We start from the raw sequence: 24,658 nt of genomic DNA on the forward strand, positions 1-24,658 counted from the left end.
TAAAAATTGTATCTAGTTATTTATCCATAACTTTAGTTATGTCCGTATACTTACACATACACATTTTCATGTGTGAAACTGATCAAAATTTAGCTATAAATTTAGATGTATAAATCTGAGCTGCTAAAATTTTATGATCATGCAGAAGAGAACCTTCTGGTAAACCAAAGTAAATCACCTTTGAGAGTAATCTGTAGTTCATAGAACCCAAAATATGTTTATTAGACAATGACATTTGATGTTGATGAAAATGTTGGCCATATTATGTTTTCATTGTTTCTCTAAAAATTATAAACCTGTAGAAGCCTTGTAAAAGACTAGAAATACAATGTTGAAGTCTGGGTGGTGGTTTCATGGCAAATATATGTTTAACCAATCATTGAATTAAACATTTAATATGCTTGCATTTCACAGTATATACGTTATACCTCAACAAAAGCTTTAAAAAGTGTACATCCAAATAAGATGAAAATACGAATAGGTTTTAGAAAAAGTCCAGTGTAGTGCCAATCTAACCACTCATGATATTTTCTGTGGCTGTGAGTTATTGCTTTTATAGAAACAAAACAAAGCCTCACCATAGAATTTAAAGTTAAAGTGTGATTTAAGAAATGTGTATGGCTCCCAAAAATGCCCTTGTGTCGTTAGGAGTTGTCTCTTTATCTCAGTTCTCAGGGCTCACTATTTACATTTTTTTCCCCCTGCAGTACCTGGGGTGCATTGAAGTTCTGCGCTCAATGAGGTCTCTTGACTTCAGTACAAGAACACAAATTACCAGGTAAGCCTTCTTGAAAATGGGCTTCTGGGATTTTACCTCAGAAGGAAATATCTCAGAGGTTAACAGCTCAGACATTTTTAGAAGTAAAAACTGACCCTTGGAGGGTTGGTGGCTAGTGACAGTGAGTCAGGACTATCCTTGTCTCAAGACATGTGGTTGTTCATCCATGTTTGCGTCTCTCTCAACCAAAGTACCTTGAAGGACACTTTGCCCTTGCACGCTCTTTTTATAATTTAGCTGCAGACATATGGAGCAGCTGAGTATTTATGTTTGTTTCTTTAATGTGTGAAACTCGAATACAAGATTGGTATTTAAGAATGTACTGAGCCATGTTCTTTTTAAAAAAGAAAATCAAGATGTCAAGAGAGGCTTTCCAACAATATACACAGAGAGTAAAATGCATAGAATTGGAAGTAGAAACAGCCATGGGAGTAGGTCATTCAGCAAGCAGACCAATTCTTTAAGGTGTCTGTGACTTCCAACAGGTTATATATATTCTCCACCACCAAGTAGAATTGAAGCTTCCTGAGGGCCAGTATTTAAGCACTGGTTTTTAAAAAATAAGATGTTATGCTCTAGTATAGTTCCTAGTAGAGCTTACATCTTTAGGAAAATGCCAGTTTCAAGCCAGCTTGAAGAGGAGAACTGGAAATCTAGGACAGAGTCTGTGAAACTGCTACATTTCTGTGGCCAGGAGCTTAGGTTGCTTTGGCACTTATGCAGTCACTTAATTTAAATAGTAACCTCAGAAAAATACCTCATATTTACTTTATTCAAATCATTCTATTGTGTATACTTGGATCAGCAAGCCAAGTGTAAAGACTGAGCTTTAGAAAGCAATTGGTTGTAGTCATTAGCTGCTAAGAAACATACACACCTCGATTCTGTTCTAAGTACCATAATACCTCTTCTTCCTCACTGAAGAAATTCATAGTTAAATAGTTATTTTTTTTCCTCTTTCCTAAGTACCTTGAAACATACAGATTGTGAATGTATCAGTAATCTACATGAAGGAAGGAATCCACTTCCACATATTTGTAGAAAAATGGTTTATGAAAATTTCAAAGACAATGGAATGATATTTTGAATACAAGAGTACTGTGGTTAAAAGAAAAAGCTTGAGTGTTTGCTTAGTCATTTCTTCACCTTACTCATGAAAAGGTATGGCAGTGGCATCATGATGGGCAGAGCACCGTGCCAGTGCCTGGAGGAATGTGTGACATTGGTCATGTTCTCCTGTGTGGTAGTTGTTTTTAAAGGAATTACAGTCAACTGGGAGAAAAGTGTCAACCATTCCTACTGGGTTCCCTTTCTAGATGCTAGGATTTCTGAGGTGATTTCATGTCATCTTAAGCATCTATGGCTGATTGTGCACACGTAACATGCTGGACAACATGGCTATCCTGCTTTGCTAGGCCTCTCAGTGTTGGAGAAAGGTATATACACAAATGATTGAGGGGCATCTGAGGGGCATCGAACAAGTTCTGCTCCTTGGGGTAGTGGTGGGGTGGAAGAACAAGTGAATAATTCCAATTTTCTCTTTGATGAAGATACAACTCCTGGGACTCTCCAGGGTAGAACTCAGATGGGCAGAAGTAATAACATTGTAGAAGAAAGCAGTTGCAACAGGCATTGATGGATTTGGAGGTTTTGATGTCTCTCTTCAAACCCGTTCCATTTAGATTTTTGGGAAGGTGACACAGCATAATGTGGCAAGTAGAGAATGATTCTTGTACTTAAGAAACTTGGTGTCGAATTCTGTTTGTGCCAGAATTGCCTTGGGTTTTATTAGACTTCTTGAGAGCTACGTTTGCTTGTCTCCATGATGCTTCCTGTCTCTTCCATCATTTTTAGCACGTGACATGTTTCTTACTTTAGCTAATAGCTGGAGGTCACACGAAGGAAACAATTTGACAAATCAACTTCGGAACGAAGCCCTTTGCATCCAGTTGAAGAATATACAGCAATGTCTTGTAGATGTAGCACACAGTGGAGCTTTTAAGGTCTCTGTGGTAACTAAGTGTTAAACAAACCTGTGATTAAACTCCACTGCCATGGTTTACTTTATATACTAAAGAGATTCTTGGAAGGTTATAGGAAAGTCTAATGTTCTAACTAAGTTATATTATACAGGCATCAGGAAAACTGGTTTCCAAAGGCATTCCAGTTACACCTCTTATTAAAAAATATTTTATAAAGAGATAATTAACACCTACTTATCTGTTCAATTAAAAATTTTGCTCCTACAGCAGAGCTTCACTCCCAGCATTTCACTTTGTATACACAAATGTGGGGACTCCACTTCAGAATTGAGGTGTTTTGAAAACTACCCAGGAATATGCATAAAATCTTCTTAGTTGGAAACATATGAAAGAAAAATATCTTTCTTTTTGGAAAGGTATTTCCTTTTTGTTCTTTTTCAGTGTATTGGCTGGATTCTGAGGAGACATTTATCACTGATGTCAGTGTGTGTGTACTGTAGTTCATTCGGAGTGTGGCCTGCTACATAAACAACAAAGCATAGGTATAAATGAAGGAACATGTGGATCAGCCATCAGTGCATGAGTGAACTGAATGCTATGAAATTGCATAATTTTCTGTTGGATATTTCATGGGAGAGACTTTGCTTAGAAGTTAGCTGAGTAATCATGTGATCTTGATCTAAAAGTGTTAAGCATTCAGTAGGGCTTTGAGTCTACACAAACAAGCAAACAAACCCTGGTGAGATGAAGAAGGGAACAGGAGACTGGAGATGGCTGAATTGCGGATGTTGGTGAGAATCACAACCTGGCAGGCATGGGGATGGTCTGCTTGCCAGCCCTCTGCATGGTGGGTTTCATCTTCAGCTTGAAGAAGAGCAGGCCAGACAAGACCACAGCACAGCTTTGCAACTCTGTCCACCCTCTCTTCTCTTCTAAGAGTTCACTTGGAAGACTTAGCACAACTCTACTCTCGGGTCACTTCCAGCTTCCAACATTCTATAAATGCTCTCAGAAAACAAAAGTCCAAGGTAAAAACTTTCACCTCACAATCTTTCCATTCCATCGTGTCTCTGAGCATCCTTACCCATGTGCATTCCATTCCAACTCTATGTATGTATTGTGTGCATGAGCTGGGTGTGCACCCTCATTGGACTTTCTGCAATGGAGGAGCCAACCAGACTACATGCTGGGCACCATGACCCGAGGGAAGGACCTCCTTCACCCATGCATCCACTGTGACCTCTACCTCTCTCTTCAGACATTTCTGTGTTGTGTGGATGTTTAATCACAAGTTCATTTGGGGATGGAAACAATGCCTATTGTTTTAAGACAGGCTGCATTTACTAACAAGATATTTGTGTGGTTTGTAGAGAATTTCCTGTCTTCAGGACCTGGTCCAGGCTAGGAGAAGCTATGTGGAGTGGAAAATGGACACTGAGGAAGAATGGCAGGTAAGGTCAGGCCTCCTTGGAACCTCAGAGAATGTCAGTAGTTGAGGAATGCTTTGAAGGTTCCATTATATCTGCCCAGTTGAATGAAGTGTATTCCCATATGCAGGTCAATGGGATCTGAATATTTTTGTTCAGATTTTGTGGTAATAATTTCTTCTTTGAGAGTGGGTAGCATGAACTCTACTAAGTGAGCATGAATTGGCTGCAGCTGTTCTATGTTAATGAAGGTCATTCTGTTAGTGTTAGGGTGACTTTCTCATTTTTGCAAACACTGGGATGTAACTTTGAAGAGTCCCATATTTGGAAATCCATTATAGGAACCATGCTAAGATATTTTTATACCTGGCACAGGATATAGAAAACAAAGTGGACTTTTGCTCATGGGCTTCCTTAGATCTGGTAAGAAATCTTATCTATAGATTAGATCTTTACAATTTGACTTCAGTCATGCATCAGGGATATACGCATTTCTTTTTTTTTCTTTTTTCTTTTTCTTTTTTTTTTTTTTTTTTGAGACAGAGTTTTACTCCTGTTGTCTAGCCTGGAATGCAATGATGCGATCTCAGCTCACTGCAACCTCTGCCTCCCAGGCTCAAGTGATCCTCCCACCTCAGCCTCCTAAGTAGCTGGGACCACAGGTGCATGCCACCATGCCCAGCTAATTTTTGTATTTTTTTTTGTAGCGGTAGGGTTTTGCCATGTTGGCCAGGCTGGTCTCCAGCTCTTGGCGTCAAGCAATCCATTTGCCTCGGCCTCCCAGTGTGCTGGGATTATAGGCATGAGCCACTGTGCCTAGCCACCGTGTCCAGCCACCATGCCTGGGCAGGGATAGGTTCTGAGAGATGAGTCGTTAGGCAATTTTGCCATTGTGCCAACATCTAGCACTTAGGCTAGATGCTCTAACCTACTACACACCTAGGCTACATGGCATAACCAACCCGTTGCTCCTAGGCTACAATCCTGCACAGCACGTGACTGTGCCGAATTCTGTAGGCAATCGAAACACAGTGGTAAGTATTTGTGTATCTGTCATATCTAAGCACAGAAAAGGTATAGTAAAAATACATTATTATAATCTTATGGGACCACCTTGATATAGTCGGCTCATCATTGACTGAAATGTTTATGTGGTATGTGTACTTGATTATAATATTTCCGAATTCCTTTTTCTCTGCAAAATAAACACTTTTAATGTTGATTTAAGTTAAATGTGCCAGGGAGAGGGAAAGGAGTAAATCTATTTTTATAGATTCTCTGAGGCTGGTTGAATCTCAGAATTAGAACAGAGAGCAGTGGTGTGAATTACCCACCACCCCACTCCACCCCAGCCCTGATCCCTGTGCATTTGGGTGGTGCACAATGGCTAGCTTTTGGATTTTAGCCTTACGGGCTCTTTCTAAATGTGCTTATTCTGAACATGTTTCCTGGCCAAGCCTCTCTCAGCCTGTACTTGCAGAAGGGTGAGGCCTGGCAGGAAGGGGTTGGTGCTGTCTTGGTTTAGAGTCCTTTTTGAAAATACCAGATTGCCTGTGTGTGCATGCATCCTGCCTTTGGAATAAAGTAAGCTGGATGCCTCCACTTCACTTCTGCACTGTTCCTCTGGTTTTAATACTAGCTAGGATAATATTGTATCCTCGTATCTCCTTCATGGGCATCTGTGTGCAAAAATGCATTAGACACAGGAGTGCAGGTATTATTAGTCCTCAGGGACCACAACCCAGGAAAGAAGCCCAGAGTCACAGGGTGAAGGGCCATGTACTCATTGCAGGCATGGGATACTACCCCAGAAACATGAAAGAGGGTCCCTGCAGGCCAGGGAGACTTCCCAGAAAAGGGAGGGAGCATTTAAGTCAGAGTAAATTTCTCCCCCAACAATATGGCAGCTGTAGGACTGAAGCAATTGCTTTGACTTGGGCTGAGTTCTCCAGCCAGCTCATCAGGGTGACTGGAATGTAGGTGGTCACTCCTGGCAGTTTCTTAGCTGGTCCAGCTGTGCAGCAGTTCTAATGTTTGCCAAATAGTAGGGACCTGAGTTGGGCTCAGTGAAGGACCATGGAGACAGTCTGCACCCATCAGGCTCCAGCCTTCCTGCTATTAAAACATCGGCAGAGCCCTGGGACAGAGGGATTGGGGCTCTACTTCCTCCAGGTCTCATTCTGTTCTGTTTTCATGTTCAGTTCCTCAACCATAATGGATCTAGTAGGCTTATTTTCATTTGTGTGGTTAAACAGACATCACTGCAGAAATGTCTGCTCCAGTTGTGGTGCGGGGAAGGGACCCACGAGCTGTTTTCTTGGTTAGACCGAAAGTATCTTAAGTTGCATTCCCCCAGCAGCCCCTGAGATTTGGTGTGAGGAGACTATTTGGGAGGATACCTAGGGAGCAGTGGCGGGGGTGGGCACAGCCAGTAGGAAGGGAGACCTGTCCCTGGGACCATTCGGAGCAGGGTCCCGCTGTGGGCGCTGGGCCCTTTGAGGAATTGTGTGAGAACGGGGGAAGCTGGGATGTCTGCTTACTGACTGCCTCCCTTCACTATTGAAGGACAGTTCCCTGCTCCTCCAGAATGCTTGTGTGGGCTGAGAAAGCTGGAGAAGCCACCACTGGAGCAGCAGAGACCAGGTGTAGGCATTCCAGGAAGCATGGCAGCATTTATGGGAGTGTCCATGCAGCTCAGAGTGTCAGGACCTGCCAAGCAACAGCACTGAGGACTCAGCTCCTATGTCTGACTCTCTAAATTAGAATTTTCAGTTCAGGTGCCTTTAAAGAGCTACCTGGTTCAGTCTTTGGACAGCAGACTCCTGATCCCTTGGAGCAGAGCCTATTGATGTAGGGTGAGCTTCCTACTCTAGTAGATGAAGAAAGGGTTCCTGGGTACCAGCCCACACTACCACTCAGCAGAGACACTCATTCCACCAATGAGATTGACCTCACGAAGACTGCGGTCCTCATCCAGAGAAAAGAGATAACACCCTCACTTCGAGGCTTGTTGAGAGACATAGAAATGAGACCTGAACGTGCTGGGGCTGTACCTGACACATAGTAGACGTTCAGTAAATCTGCATGGGGTTGTTACCACAAATCTCCTTTTGCTACTCACTCCTGATAAAATGCTGTGTATAATAACATCAATTGCTGATTGGTATTGCTATTATTATGAACCAATTCAATCCAGGGTGTTTTTTTTTTTTTTTTTCTAACTGAAGAGAAAGATTGGTTTGATGCAACAAACCGAACTTATTGAAAATTTGTGGTGATGTGGCATTAATTTTCCCTTGAGCTGATGTTGTCTAGTATTTCACTCTGTGTTCCTGTTTTGCTAATTCCAATGACAAGGATGAGGATGATGCTAGAATTGAATACTTAACCTGCTCCAGACGCTGTGCTAAGATGTCATTCATACATTCAACAAGTATTTATCGAGCATGTACCATGTCTAGTCACTGTTTAGATATTGAAGATAAACCACCAAGTAAGTGCTTACCTTCTGTTGTGGGGGGAGGGAAATATGCAAACATTCATAAGTAGGATATTAAGGGGAACCATGTGAACACGCCATTTTTATAGATGAAATGATCCAATAGCACAGTAATTTCAGATAGCGATGAGGGTGTGTGCGGTCTTTTTTCAGGAACCTTGGGAGGCAGATTGTGTGTATTTTATGGTTGAGGATGCGGGATCAGAAAGTTTATGCAAATTGTCTAAAACTAGATAGCTAGGAAAAGGCAAAGATTTGAGCTAGAACAGTCTGAAGCCAGAGACTACAGTCAGGAACAGCCATTATACTGTTGCTTTAGTGAGGGGGCTTGCATCCTTCAGAAAGGCAGAAGCACTTGCAAACCCCACGAGTACGCAGTGCAGAGGGGCATCATTTGGAGCAGGGGTCCCCAAACTTTTTACACAGGGGGCCAGTTCACTGTCCCTCAGACCGTTGGAGGGCCGCCACATACTGTGCTCCTCTCACTGACCACCAATGGAAGAGGTGCCCCTTCCTGAAGTGCGGCGGGGGGCCGGATAAATGGCCTCAGGGGGCCGCATGGGGCCCGCGGGCCGTAGTTTGGGGACGCCTGATTTGGAGGATGAAAATTATCCAGTAATTACAAGACCATCAAGATGCATTTGCTGACCACCGTGGTGTGATGGTCTCGAGCAGGGTGCAAAGAAAATGAGTGTAAGTGTAGAGTCTGTGCGAGGCACTTGCAGCTGGCTGGGAAGCAGCGGGCAGTGCATGGAAAGAGAAGGGTCAGCCGTGGGGCCAGCATGGCCTCGGCGAAGACTGCACTGCCCGCCTTCACCTGACTGTGCTCATCCCGGGCATGGCGATGTCCCTCCTTTCTGTGCTTCAGAAACTCGTAGTTGAATTTCCCCAAAGAATAAAAGGATACTTAACAACATAGAAGTCTTTAAAAATTTAATAGCAATAATTTTAGAAAAGATAAGGCCCTCACTACCTCAGATAGCAAATGAAGGGTGGGATGGGGTCGGGAGAGGATGGCCTTGGTGTGGGGATGGAATGGGGAACCCCCAGGGTGGTCCTGCTCCCCAGCTCGAGGTGGCGACAGCACAGTACAGAAAATCTCTGGATCACAGCAGAGGGGAAGCACTTCTCACTTAGTGTGGGCTCCCCTGCAGCAGCAATTCCTTTAAGAATCCATCAGGTTGGTTGCAGAGGGGTCATGGGGCTGGTTTGTGTTCTGTGGGCACTCTGACTTGGAATGGGGCCCTCAAGGATTTGCTATACATACTTAAATCATTTCATTTGTTAAAATAGTGGTTCTCGGACTGGAGCATAAATACATCAACATCACCTGCGGAATTAGTTACAACACATTACTGAGCCGACCCCACAGAGTTTTGTGACTCAGTAGGTCAGAGGTAGAGTGTGAGGATGTGAACTTCCAACAAGTTTTCAGGGGTTGCTGATGCTGCTGGTCCAGGTAACCCAGTTCGAGAACCAGTATTTTAGAGTTCTATTTTTAACTTCAGAACCATTTGCGACTACCATCTATGAAACCACAGCTTTGAAAATGAGTCTGTTTATTTTTTTTTCAATTGATCCCACTCATCCAGAAATTTTAAAAATGGAGAACATAGATGACTTGGTGACTGAGAATGGTTTAAATAGAATCCATAAAATGAATCTGTGGTGTTCATTCCCCCACTCTCCTTAAGAACCATCTGGCATGGTGCATATTTATAATCCTCATGCCAGAAGCACATTTGTGTCACAATGTACCTCTCTGACTGCTCCTTTTCTGTCTCTTCCTCCGAGTTCACTTATCCCCCAGACACATCATTCCATAAGGATCCCTTTGCTCTTGACAGAGGCAGCCTCTGGTAGTAGGTTTAGAGTCTGACCATCTGGGTTTTTGTCTAGTCTCCACAACTTTCCAGCACGTGACTTAAGCCCTCTGTTTTTCAGTTGTCCCATCTTTAAAATGGGAATCACAATGGCACCTCCATCCTAGGGCTGAGAATTAATTGAGCTAATATCTGAAAAGCATTTTACAGGCTGCCTGGGACACGCAAGGGCTCAAACATGTGGACAAATATTGATATTCTCATTTTTATTTTATCCTCCTCATATTGGTAATCTCATTGCTTCAAACACTTCCAGGTACGTAAGTCACAAATCTCTACCTCTACCTCCGAATTTCTCTTGAGGTTCAGGCCTAGGTTATAGTAGCCTAGCCTGCTGGACATGTCTTTTTGGAGGAAGCCAAGCAGCTGCCGAATCCCGAGCAAACGTATTTCTTATAATTTCCCCCATTCTCCCCTCCATTACTCAGGTCAGGCTCGGCTCACATCTCCGAATTCTTGTAACCACAATCCATGTGGTCTCCCAAACTCAAAAGCTTGGAGCTGGTTTCAGCTCATCTTTCTCTCTGTCCAATTACGAATACCTGCTTATTCTCCCTCAGAAACTCCCTTGTCATTTCTCTCTCCCATCTCTCTGCTTTAATTTCCTTTGTTCCTCCTAATAGGTTAATGCGCCTCAAACAGATAACTCCCTATTAAACATCGTTGTTTATCCATTCTGTGCTGAACACAATGAAAACGTTCTTGACTCAGCATTCAGTGTTAAGCTCCACTCGCCTGGCTGCAGCACGCCTTTCCAAGCAGTTCTAGTGCCCATTCAGTGTGTCCTCCACACTGCATGCCTGCTGTCCACTCTCCTGGTCCACAGTCCATGCCCCACCAGGCTAAATATTCAGCCACAGGATGTATTTACCTTTGTCCTGAGCTGCAAGGCCACTGTGTCCACATTCATCTAGAGACTTTGATTTCATTGCACGTCATATTGAACTTTTAAAGACACAGACTACTTTTCATCTACTCTTAAAGACAGAAAGCCCTCACTTAACATCATCAATGGGGTTTTGGAAACTGCAACTTTAAGTGAAATGGTGTATAACAAAACCAATTTTTTTTTTCTCTCCAATGGTATAATGAAATGACTTTGCCGTACATTGTTTTGCTTAAAGCCAAAATTTCCAAGAAACTATACATGATATTAAATGAGGACTTACTGTATCATCTGCTGTAAAACACTTCATTATTGTGTAACCACTAAAAAAAGAAACACTGTCCATTAAAATATGACACAATGCTTTCATATCACTTAGAATCAGTTTATATATATTGGAAACACTATTTGGGGTTTTTGCAGGCACAGACTTACATCATTATAACACTTATACATCTCCTAAAAGAAAAAATAAGCAATATAAAAAAGTTATTCCTGGCCGGGTGTGGTGGCTTACGCCTTTAATCCCAGCAGTTTGGGAGGCTGAGGCAGGCAGATCACGAGGTCAGGAGATTGATACCATCCTGACCAACACGGTGGAACCTGTCTCTACTAAAATACAAAAAATTAGCCATGTATGGTAATGCGTGCCTGTAGTCTCAGCTACTTGGGAGGCTGAGGTTCAATCACTTGAACCGGGAGGTGGAGGCTGCAGTGAGCTGAGATGCGCTGCTGCACTCCAGCCCAGTGACAGAGCAAGACTCCATCAAAAAAAAAAAAAAAAAAAAAAATTCCTAAAGTCTTCCTCAAATTCAGAGTCTGAATATACAGAATCATTTCTTGTCCCAGATTCATTACCACCATTTTTTTCCCTAAGTTTTATTGTCTATGAGGTCATTTGAAGAGCATTGGAAATCAATAAAATTGGAATCTGAAAACAGATGGGGAAATATTTAAAACCAAAGGCGGTTTTCAAAAAGATTAATGCCATTGATAAACTTCTAGTTAGATAGATTGAAAACGAGAGAGAAATTCAAATGATCAATATCAAGAACAAAGGACCGGCCATCATCCTTGCACAGACTGTGGACACTGAGAGAATGATAAGGGCATTAGGGAAAACTTGATGCCAATGAATTTGACAACTTAGATAAAATAAACAAATATTTGAATGATACAACAACCAATGTTTGCTAAAGAAAAATAGATAATCTGAATAGTCCTATATCTATTAAATAAATTAAATGATTGTAAAATATTTTTCAGAGAGAAAACACCAGGGTCAGGACCACTAATGAATGCTACCGAACATTTAGGAAAAAATAACATCAACTATCCACAATCTTTTCCAGAAGATAGGAGTGAACACTTTTCAATTCATTTTAGAGGCAGTATTATCCCAATACCTACACCAGAAAAAGACATTACAAGAAAAGAAAACTTACGGATCTAGACACAAACCCGAACAACATATAAACAAATTGGATCAAGCAGTATGTCCAAAAGAAAGTAATGCACTATGCCCTGTAGGGGTTTTCCAAGAATTGTAAAGTTGAGTCAACATTAAAAAAATCAGTGTAATTTCCTATATAGGCAGACTAAATATATATTCATATATATACATGTGTATACATATATATATATGTGTGTGTGTGTGTGTGTGTGTGTGTACATGAAAATCTCAACAGATACAGAAAAACCTTTGACAAAATTCAACACAAAGCTCAGCAGATACAGAAAAGGCTTTGACAGAATTCAACATACATTCATCATAAAAACTGTCAGCACACCAGGAATAGAAGGCAAGTTCCTCAATCTGATAACAGGGCATCCACTGCAAATCTACAGCCAATATCATAGTTAATAGTGAAAAATGAATACTTTCCCTCTAAGATCAGGAACAAGGCAAGTCAGTGCAGTAAGGCAAGAAAAAATAAAAGCCATTCAAATTGGATAAGAAGTAAAAGCATTTTTTTTTTTTGCAAATAACATAAACATCTACATAGAAATCCTGACAAATCTACATGAAAACTATTAGAACCAACAAGTGAGTTTAGCAAGGTTGTAGGATACAATGTCAAAATACAAATATCAATTGTATTTCTATATACTAGCAAAGGTCAGTTGGAAAATAAAATTCAAAAAATGACTGTTTACAATAGCATAAAAACATAAAATATTTTAGTGTTACATTTAACAAAATATGTGGAAGATTTATATGCTAAGTATGATTGAACATTAATGAGGAAAAATTAAAGATCTAAATAAATGGACAGATATACTATGTTCATAGACCGAAGACTCAGTGTTGTTAAAATATCAAAACCTTTCCAAACTGATTTATAGATTTAACATAGTTTCAGTAAAAGTCCCAGCAGGCTTTTTATAGAAATTGACAAGCTGATTATTAAATCTAGAATAACCAAAATAATTTTGAAAAATCAGTTCAAAGATAATTCACACTAGTCATCAATAATTCAAAAAGTCATCAAGACAGTGTGGAATTAGCGTTAAGAACAGATTTAAATGAAATAATTCTGAGTAATAAAAAACAAGATCTCAATATGCCTAACAATGTGATGGCTCTCAAAAACACTCCGCTAATTAAAATAAGCCAGATACAAAAAGCTTCATACTATATGATTCCCTGTATATGACATTCTAGAAGAGCTAAAACTATAGAGAAATAAATTAGATCACTGGTTGCTAGGATCTAGTGGTGGGGAAAAGGGATATTGCTTACAAAAGGGGCATGGAGAAACCTTTGGGGATGAAAGAACTGTTCTATCTCTTGATTTGATGATAGTTATGTGTCTATTCATGTTTTTCAAAATTTATAGAACTGAGGCTGGGCATGGTAGCTCCCAGCACTTTGGGAGGCTGAGGCAGGAGCATCACTTGAGGCCAGGAATTGGAGACCAACCTGGGCAACATAGTGAGACCCCCATCTCTACAAAAAATTAACAAAAAACCCCCTCAGAACTGAACATCTAAAAACAGTTTATTATACCTCGACAAACCTGACTCCTAAAAAAGCTCTCAACTTCTTTGGAATTCTCTTTCAAATTAATCGTACCCATTCTGCAAGCTTTGACGCATATGTGCAGGAAATGATAACTATATCATGACTGTTGCTTGGCCCACAGCAATTTCAGAAATGTTAAAATTAGAAAAAAAAAAAAAACCCACTCATCTTGGATCAATTCTAATGTTAAAATTAGAAAAAAGTACTCATCTTCTCTTTCCAACTGTACTTTAAGACCCTTGATGGTACCATCTGAGTTTGGCTTTTCCTTATATCTCATGGGCTTTTAATGAACATTTATTGGGTCAATGAATGAATTCTACAGCAGAGAAGCTCCTTAGACTTGAACTAATAGATGGGTAATGTGCCATGGGAGACGTAGGGAATGCATAGATAAAAATCAGGCATGAAATTTAGAGAAAATAACTATGCCTTGTGGATCAAAATGTTTTCATTTTTTCTGATTATAAAAATCACACCAACAAATTAATATGTGCTTATTGATATGAAATTGGAATAACCTCCCATCCACAAACTCAACACTGTTAAGATTTTAAAATATCACATTTTAATTCCAAGATGCACCCCTTTCACATGTTAATATCTCTGAGATCTGGATGCATTTTATATTCACGTGTCTTCACAGCTGCTTCTGCCAGGGCCATGGCAATTGTGTGGTTGCTGTTGGTTCTGGGAGTGGGCACGCTTGGAGCTGTTTGTATTAGCGGAATTAGGTCAATGATTGGTACACCAGCATTTCAGGGAATGACAATCCTCACTGTTGGCAAAGTCCTTTCCCTGAACCCTCTGGAAAGGTCAAGCATGAAAGCTTGCAGGATGGGCTTCAGTGGTTTGGAAGAAAATACTGAAAATAATCACGGAATATTTTCTGAAAAGCTGCTGTATCACCTACATTCTTGATGGATCAGAGGATGATACTGCATAGAAAAGCACAAATGTGAACAATTCTGAATCAAAGGGTTCAGAAGTGTTAAAATGGGAAAGTGAAGAAGTTGGAGAACTTTAATTTATTTCACTTACCTATTTGTTTATATATATATAAGAGTGATAAAGAATAAAAATCGATCATTAGCAAGTCTAAAAGAGTTCTCTAAAAGTGTAAAAGAAAAAGTCTAAGTGATAGGAAAGTGTTGTGTCATAGTTTTAATTGGCTATATCTTTTTCTTTACTTGTGAAACATAAAATATGATCTATTTTACAATCACTTGCTCCTTCAATTCTCTTAAATAGAGCTTGTAATTTCTTCATTTTTTTTCTGTGTATTTTCAAACTTTCTATATGATTTATACTAATAGAAAAGATATAAGAATACGATGAAGGAATCCTCCTTTTTTTTTTTTTTTTTTTTTTTGAGACCAAGTCTTGCTTTGTTGCCCAGGTTAGAGCACAGTCGTGCGATCTCGGCTCTGGAGTGTAATGGCGCAGTCTCAGCCCACTGCAACCTCTGCCTCCCAGGTTCAAGCAATTCTTCTGCCTCAGCCTTTCGAGTAGCTGAGATTACGGGAGCCCACCATCATGCCTGGTTAATTTTTGTATGTTTAGTAAAGATGGGGTTTTACCATGTTGGTCAGGCTGATTTCAAACTCCTGACCTCAAGTGATCCGCCCACCTCAGCTTCCCAAAGTGCCGGGATTACAGGCTTGAGCCACTGTGCCAGCCTAAATTTTTTTCTGAACTGTTTGAGAATAAGTTGGAGATGTCATAGCTCTAACTAGTTAAGTGCATGTTTCCTGAGGACAATGTTATTTTCCTACATATTCACAGCACAATGATCAAATTCAGAATTTTAACGGTGACAGAACACAATTACCTAATTTAATAGTCTAAATCCAAATTCCATCCATTGTCCCAATAATGTCCTCCACTGATGGTTTTTTCCCTCATTCCAGGATTAAGTTTAGAGTCACACATTGTATTTTGTTGTCACGTCTCTTAGGTTTCCTTGAATCTGGAACCGTTCTTTAGCCTTTCTTTGTCTCTCTTGACATTGACAGTTTTTGAGAGTGCATGCCAGTTATTTTACAGAATTTCTATCAATTTCAATTCTCCTGTTGCTGTCTCATTAGTTTCGGGTTATGCATTCCTGGCAGGAGACGATGTAAATTGTTGTATCCTTCCCAGTGCATTATCATGGAGGTACATGATGTCACTGTGGCCCAGTGTTGATGATGCCAACTTTGATGATTTAATTAAGATGGTATATTTTTATGTGCACTTTTGTTGTGATAGTGTTCCAACTGTACAGAAAATGTTGGATTCATCTTTCCTTCTTTAGAATCATAAGCATTTTCTCATCATTAAATGCTATTAATAGATTTTTTTCATTATTGAAAAAGCACAAAATCTAAAGTATCTGAAAGCAATGGAGATCGAACCCCATTATTTTGCAAACTTGGATTTGAGATTCCTTGACGAACCCACTGAGGGGCATCCTCGGGTGGCCCACAGAGGAGACAGACGGCCCTTGGAAAAGGCCCTGTGGGAACTCCTGGCCCAGCACATAGCAGGTGCTCAATTACTGTTTGTCAAAATCTTAAATTTTCAGGAGTCCAGGGGAGTGACTAAAAATGAAGCAAGCTGCTAAGAGCACCAGCTCAGAAGATGTGACTCATGAGACAAACTCCATGAGAAAAAGTTATATTCGAGAATTCCTCCTTCCTTTCTCCCCCCAGGGCCTTTTAAAAATGAAGATTAGTACATCTGCATCTGCTTAGCAGGATGGAAGTCACTTATTTTAGAAAACACAGCTTCCTTTGTTTGGCATGGTGCTTTGGGATAAAGTTCTTTCTCTTCGTGTTTTCGTTTTACTCCTTATAACCTTGAAACACGAACTTGTTAGGTAAAGATTAGGAACTTAGAATTCTTTTGAAGTAAAGCCTTTGAGCACTGAAAATTAAATTAAATTGGCCAATCTGTAATTTCCTGTAATTTAGTTAAATGCGCTTTAATACGTAAAATATCTGCTAAAAGAGATGGACTTTGTTGGATGATGAGTCTGATCCTGCCTCCGATGGGGAGGTGGCTTGTGGCCAGTTTTCTTTTCAAGAGAGCGAGCTCTTTCTGGGCGCTGCCTATTGGTGTCCAGGGCTGGCTGGTGGCCTCCTCACCGTGGAGATCCTCTCCTCACCCGGGGGTATCTGTAGTGTCCTCTCTGGTGGACCCTGTCTGGTCCATGTGGTTGAACACCTGCATGGATTGAGTCCCTTCCTGTCACCATTACACATTGTCTCTGGTATTTTTATGAGGTTCTGGCCATTCTGTCTTGCTCTCCTCTGTTTCAACAAAGCAATCTTCACTTTCCCACCTTGGCGTGGTCAACCTTTGGAACTGGCAGTCGTGTGCATTTTAGGATGATGAGCAGCCCCTCTCACCTTCACTCGCTAGATGTCAATAGCACATCTTCCCTAACATTGTGACAACCTTCAGACTTTGCCAGATGTTCACTGGGGGTTAAAATGGCTGTACCACACTGACCTACATTCTACCACATTAACCTACATTCTTTAGAAATAAATTGTATTGCATTATAAAAGTAATATATATGCACTAGAGAAATTTTAGAAAACAAAGAAATGTACAAAAAGAGGACTTGGGGTTTACAGTTAATTTTCTACATATTTGCAGTCACACTTTATACAAAATCTCGTGCCCTTCATTTTTCTGTTACTTGTAATGTTAAGTAATCATGTCAATACATTAATTTAATTGTATGTTGTATGCATATATTAATATTATCATTCTCTAGCACTCCAAACCATTTGCTTAGTGTTCATGGAAATTAGCTTGTGAACCCTTGTACATTTAGTGGGAGCTGAGTCAAATCACGGATCTCCCTTGGGGGTGCACTGGATGAAGCTTGCCTCACATCTCTAGGCTCCTGGAACCCAGCAGACCAAAGCAAGTAAGGATTTCCTGGCTTTCTAGGAATCTCCAATCATCTTGTGCCTACTGAGTAGCAGGCAACATTTTTATATGTTTGGTTGAATTCTTGTTTTATCTAAACAAGCCTCTCTCATGTGTATTCAACGTTTGTGCGGGTAGTTGAATAGAACTGGCTCCTTGGAAATCTATGTGCATAGCTCTTTATGTGTTATTTATTATTTTTTAGCTGTGGTTTGTTTACATCTGAGGCAGCACTTTCTGACATGTGGCCAGACACCCACAGAGACTTTTAATAGCTGCGGAGGACAGGGAGTGCTGAGGGATGCTGCCTCGGATGTCCCACGAGGAACATGTTATCATCCAGGTTTGGAAGTGTCTTAGCTCAATTATTTATAGCCTCAGGCAGGAATTCTATCATTACAGGCATGAAAATGCATAGCAAAGTGATGATGAATTTGGAATACTGGAGGTCTAATTTTGCTCAGAATGAAGGAAGAGAGGAAAATCAATACGAAACTCAGTCTCTCTGTCCTTGCCCTGGAGGTGAGAGTGTTGGGCTGCAACTGAGCCCTGTGAGTGTGTCCACAGCTCTTGATGTGTGTCTTTCATGGGGACTTTTTTTTTTTTTTGGCTTTTATTTAGTTGCTCCTTATTTTTTAAGTTGTGGTGAAATATATACCACATAAAGTTTACTGTTGTAACTATTTTTCACAGTGGCATTAGGAACGTTCACATTGTTGTGTGACCATCACCACCCTCCATCTCCAGAACTTTTCATTTTGCAAAACTGAAACTCTGTCCCTGTTAGACAACCACTCCCTACTTCCCCCTCCCCCAACCCAGCAACTCCCATTCTGCTTTCTGTCTCTATGAATTTGACTACTCTAGCATCCTCATCTGAGTGCAGTCATACAGTATTTGTCTTTTTGTGATGACTTATTTCCGTCAGCATAATATCCTCAAGATTTATTCATTTTATAGCATGTGTCAAAATTTCCTACCTTTTTAAGGCTGAATAATATTCCATTGTCTGTACGGACCACAGTTTGTTGGTTCATTCATCAGTTAAGGATATTTGGGTTGTTTCTACCTTTCAGTCAGCGTGAATAATGCTTCCATGAACATGGTGTACATATATGTGTCTGAGTCTCTGCTATCACTTATTTTGGATAGGTACTCAGAAGTGGGGTTGCTGGATCATATGGTGATTGTATGTTTAACGTTTTGAGTAACCACCATACCATTTTCCACAGGGGCTGCACAGTTTTACACCCCAATCAGTTTCTATTTCTCCATATCCTTGCCAACACTTGCTTGTGTTTTCTAGTTGTTTTTTTTTTTTTTTTTTTTTTTGTTGTTGTTGTTGTTAGTGGCCAGTCTGATGGGTGTAAGTTGGTATCTCACTGTGGCTTTAGCAGGAATGATCTTTTGCATTTGAATCATGTTTTGCTTTATATCTCAAAGTCCCTGGGCATGCAAGTTGACATTGGCTCTCCTCTTGAGTGGTGGGTGTTTGCTCATGACTGTAATGCCAGCTGTCCCAAACTGACCTCACCATCTCCCTTCCAGCATGCAGTGCTTCCGTTGCAAAGTAGATCTCCTCTCACCCCTACATACCTACTGTGTGGCTTCAAAGTGGCTGCTTACTCTCTGTGGTCTCCGGTTCCACTAATGAAATGGAAATCACAATGATTCTTACAATATTAAAAGATTAGTACATGCAAAGTTGTCGAAAAGGGCCAGACACTTAGTAAACACTCTGTATATGTCAGTTGTGGCTGTTATTACTATTACTTCTACCATCTTCCTACCATTGGCATGTCATTACTGCTGGATCACCAGGCTTAGAGTCATCATCTTCAAATTGTGTGAATTCTTCTTTGAAACGCTTCTTGGGGCCCTGCCTTCCTTCCACCACACCTTAGACCTTCCCGGGCCTTGTCACTTCACCCAGGGGCTAATGCTCATATTCATCCCTTGAGAACGTGGCCAACTCTTCTTCCCTGACCAGGGCTTTCTGAAAAAATGGCCAATTCCTGTTCTGAAATCACTTTCAACATATTCAACATATTTTTCTCCAGCTTCAAAAACTACAATGACTCCTAATGACACAGTAAATTATATCACAAGCCTGCTGCCTGGTGTTTTTGTTTTTATTTTGGGATTTAATTGCACAAATATTAAGTGTGTTGTTCATTGGGTTTTTTAATGTATACATTCACCAAGTAATAGTCACCCAGATCAGAATACCCCAGACCAAAGAAAGCCCCTCTTCCCCACCCCATCAGTAATGAACCCCTCCCTGAAGCCCCTGTCACTTCCTTTGAGTGTTTTTGTGTACCACAAATGTGAACACTTTTTCACATTTATGTGCTGGCTGGATTAATTTCCTTTCTTTTGAATTACCTGTTCACATCACTTACCCATTTTTTAAAATTGGAGTCTCTTTCTTATCAATTTGTGGGAGTTTTTTGCATATTTTATGTGTGCTGGAAATACCTTGCCTTATCATTTTAAAGATGTTTACTAGAGAGTAGCCAAATTTTTGATTCTTGATCGCTTCATCCATGCAGTCAAGAATGTTTCTACCACTCCCAAAAATCTCTTGTGCCCTTTTTGAATCAGCAGCCTTTTCAAAACCTCCCCGAGGCAACCACATTTCTGGCACTATTATTCTGCCTTTTCTAGAGTTTGATATAAATGGAATCATTCTGTGCAGTTCTGTACAAATGGAATTATTCTGTACAAGATCTTTTGTGTCTGGCTTCTTTCACTTAGCTTAATTCTTTGAGAGCTACCCATGTTGTTGTGTGTTATTGCTGGTAGGAATGCAAAATGGTACAGGTGCTTATGAAAACAGGTGGACAGTTTATTATAAAGTTAAAGATAAATCTACCATGCTATTCGGCAATAAAAATGTATGTCCACAGTATGTCCATGTTCATAGCAGCATTCTTTATAATAGTCTCAAACTACAGACCATTTATCCATTGACTAGTGAGCAGATAAACAAATTTTGATATGTGCTTGCTTTAAACACTACCCAGCAATAAAAAGGAATGAACTACATGAACTACTGATACATACAACAACATGAACTAATTTCTTTCTTTATTAAAGCAATAGATGCTTTTCATAATGAGTCAAACAAGATAAAGGTATAGAAAGAAAAGATAATGATAACCAGTGTTAATAGCTTTCCAGATTTTTTGATACACACACACACATGCACACACACACACACGCAGAGACACACACACACACCCCCCTTTTCCTTCTTTTCTGTTAGAAATTGAATCATACCATCCCCATTATTCCACAATTGACTTTTTTTTTCCTTAAATGGATCAGTAGATCAGGGTCTAAAACCTGATTTTTATAGTTGCAAATCATACGGCTAAATGATAATATAGTCAACAATTCCTGGTTTTGTTTTGTTTTGCTAGGCAAAACAATGCTGTGAGAACCCTCAATGTCCCTACACCCTTCTGTGATGAACCAGACTTCACAGGTGGGCCACTGCAGATGACTCCTGAAGTTCAAATATCACATGCAGTTTAGGAAAGTGGCCCTTTCTTCACAACTTTGCAGCACTGAGTGCTAATAATGCTATCAAGTTTTACCAGTTTTATCATCAAAACAATAATTGCTATTGCTTTCCTTTGAGCATTTTGCATACCAGAAATGAGAACACTTTTTCACATCTCGTTTCATTTTCTTGCTTATGAATTACCTGTTCACATAACTTGTTCATTTTTGTTACTGGAGTCTCTTTACTTTCTTATCAATTTGTGAGTTTTTGCATATTTCGTATGTGCTGGAAATATCTTGCCATATCATTTAAAGAATGCTTATTAGACAGTAGCCAAATTCATGAAGACAGAAAGTAGAATAGCAGGGTCTCCAGGGGCTGGCCAGATGAGGCAGAGGGGAGTTATGTGAAATTATTATTTAATAGGTACAGAATTTAAGTTGGGAAAGATGAAATAGTTCTGGAAATAGATAATGGTGATGGTTGCACAACAATGTGAATGTACCTAATGCCACTGAACTGTACACTTAAAAATGGTGGAAATGGTAAATTTTATATTAAAAATGTTTATTAGAATGTGTCTATCAGCCATTCCTTTATGGCTTGTAGTTTTCTTGTCTTGACTATCTCCTTCACTGTAGATCAAACTGATCTTTTAATGTTTTCATTTACTTTTACTTTTTATATATGAATTTTTAGTTCACCCATAATAAGATAACCAGTTAGTCCCAAGACTCCCCACTGTGTTGAAATGCCATTGGATTGTATGTTAAACTACCACATACTCTGTTTCTGAACACTTGATTTCAGTCTACTGGTGACATTTGTTTTCCACTGATGCGTTTGTTTGTGTGCCATTAATTCTGGTTCTGATTTTGGTTGTGTTATGGTCATGCTTTTTATCTAGCAGAACATATTACTTCTTGCTATTCTTTCTTGTTGTTTTAAAATTATTTTCGGGCCGGGCGCGGTGGCTCAAGCTGTAATCCTAGCACTTTGGGAGGCCGAGGCGGGTGGATCACGAGGTCAAGAAATTGAGACCATCCTGGTCAACATGGTGAAACCCCGTCTCTACTAAAAATACAAAAAATTAGCTGGGCATGGTGGCGCGTGCCTGTAATCCCAGCTACTCAGGAGGCTGAGGCAGGAGAATTGCCTGAACCCAGGAGGCAGAGGTTGCGGTGAGCCAAGATTGCGCCATTGCACTCCAGCCTGGGTAACAAGAGCGAAACTCGGTCTGAAAAAAAAAAAAAAATTATTTTCAAAATTTTTGAAATGCACTCTAACATATTGTTCAGTACAAAAAATATCTTAATTAGGATGACAATTATAATCAAATTAAATTAATATATTAATTTGGGGAGAAATTACTTTGTAATAATATTTCATTCTTATATCTGGAGACATAGCCTGAGCTTTCATGTATCCCGATCTTGCTTTATGTCTCCCAATACAGTGCTATGCTTTTCTTCATGCAGGCTATATCTGACTTGTTATGCTATGTCTTGCACAATTTTGTCCTAGATGTGCTTGGGGGATCCTCACCCTCCCCTCATCATTTCCATTTCTATTAGAGGAAAAAGATTCTTCCTCCTTTCATTCTGCATCACCAAACTCTCATATTTGTTCCCTTGTAGTTTTCACTCCTGAAATCTTTAGGAAGGTCATCTTACCCAGTGTTCACAATATCACCCATGTCGGTTTCTTGCCTGTTTTCTTGGGTTCCCTGCTGTGGGTCCTTCTGCAAGTCACTCACTCCCCTTTCTCTGTGGCTGCACCCTGGTGCACCCCTAATCCACATGGGCCCAGTTGACCTCTCTATTCATCATTTCTGTGTGCTCAGCTCACACTCTCCTCTCTGAAACCTCCTCAGCCTCTAAGACCCTGTGCGGCCTCACCTCTTGGGGGAAGCCTCCCATAAACCCCAGTCCTCTGGAGTGACAGAAAAGTGGCAGGTATTGATCACACTGACCTCAGCATTCTTCTTAAAAGAGCACCCAGCCAAAACTACTGGGGAGGGGGGTCAGGTGCAGAATTACGTCCCAACCATAACCTTACACTGAGAGACCATGGTCTTGCCTTTCTCCAAAGCCACTGCCACATCAGGTAGACTACTCTTTGACTGGAAAATCTTTGTCACTTCTCTCCACTCCATGCATCTAGTCTCATGTTCTCATGTCACAGAGAGCCCAGTTCAAGAGCTTTGTGGTCTTGGCCAATGTCCTGGACTCTCTTTGCCTCTGGAGGAGAGAGAAATAGGTGGAGATAAAATTTTATATACAATATATGGGTGGAGGTATATTTTATCTCCACCTTGGAATAAGGGCAACGTCCACATCTCCTGTCATAGAAATCAAGTGAGATGCTGTCTGCAGGGCCTCACTGACCATGGTTCATCCATGCTGGCACTTGAGGCTCTGTGTGTTTGCCTGTGGGCCTGTGTATGTGCATGGGTGATTTTTTCTTTTTTTTTGAGACAGAGTCTCACTCTGTTGCCAGGCACCAGGCGCCAGGCACCAGGCTGGAGTGTGGTGGCACAATCTTGGCTCACTGAAATCTCTGACTCCTGGGTTCAAGCAATTCTCCTGCCTCAGCCTCCCAAGTAGCTGGGACCACAGGCGCACGCCACTATGCCCAGCTAATTTTTGTATTTTTTAGTAGAGATGGGGTTTCACCATGTTGATCAGGATGGTCTTGATCTCTTGACTTCATGATCCACCCACCTCAGCCTACCAAAGTGCTGGGATTACAGGTGTGAGCCACCATGCCCGGCCGCATGGGTGATTTTTAAAGGCAGGGCAAGTATGTTTAGTTTAGTGTTCTTTTTTAAGAGCTGGGGCCCTGCCCGGCAGGCCTCTGGGTGACATGCTCTGCCTCTCCTAAGCCATGGCTCTTGAGGGCTTCCTACTCCTCACTCCAAGAAGGGGCTGGTTATGGTATGACCTCCTGGGTCGCTGTGTGGACTGCTGAAGTCAAAGCAGTCAGGGGCTCCTGGCAGGCTCTGACCCCTCCCTGTCCTCATACCCCCAAGAAGACCTGGGACCCGGGAAAAAGTGGCTCTGAAGTCTGGAAGAGCTCAATTCAGATTTTGACTCCAACAATATCGTGTGATCTGGGAAGAGTTACAAACTTTCTCCGAGTTTATTTCCTTTTATTTTAGTTTATTTTTCCCAAATGGGAAGGATCACTCCTTTGTCTTAGATATGGTGGTTCCGTTCGAGGGGCATAAAACTCAGCAGCTGCTTCCTTGCTTAAGGGCAGTGCTGGCTTCTGGTGGTATGTGAGCTTTGGGGTCTGAGGCTGGTTCTCAAAGAGCCGGACACTCTGCCTCAGGTCCCAGTTCCCTCCTGCCTTACCCACCCCCAGGCTCTGCCTCCTAACTCCAAGATCAGCATTGTACACAGCACCTCCCAGATGTACTTCCTAGAAATTTTACTCTGTCTCACTCGGGCCCTTTCTAAGGTTCCCTTTTGCCTTCACTCCTCCTCCAATTCTGTCAGCGGGGCTTGTTTTCACATGTGCATAGAAATACAGAAATACGGACAGAAAGAGGTCAGAGATAAGGACCGAGATGGGACAGACAGCTTCTGGTGCACCCTCCGGTAAAACTGCCCTGGAATGGACAGGCTCTGTCCAGTGATGAGAAAGGGGAAGTCCCTCTTGGAGGCAGCTGCTGCCACGGAACAGTGCCACTGAGCCGATAGCACTGTCTACATAAGACGTGCACCTCCCAGAGGAAGCTT

General features: G+C 41.0%; 1 protein-coding gene across 1 annotated transcript in view; it reads left to right on the top strand.

Annotated features, from left to right (window-relative positions):
- The window catches only part of SHC3 (SHC adaptor protein 3), a 163,646-nt gene that overhangs the window by 60,731 nt on the left and 78,257 nt on the right, over positions 1–24,658 (top strand). Inside the window, exon 2 of the mRNA XM_039475183.2 lies at positions 708–778. Within this exon, the coding sequence (XP_039331117.1) occupies positions 708–778 (71 nt within the window). The remainder of the gene's footprint in view (positions 1–707; positions 779–24,658) is intronic.

This window comes from Saimiri boliviensis, chromosome 2 (assembly GCF_048565385.1).
Source record: "Saimiri boliviensis isolate mSaiBol1 chromosome 2, mSaiBol1.pri, whole genome shotgun sequence".
NCBI classification, from domain to species: Eukaryota; Metazoa; Chordata; class Mammalia; order Primates; family Cebidae; genus Saimiri; species Saimiri boliviensis.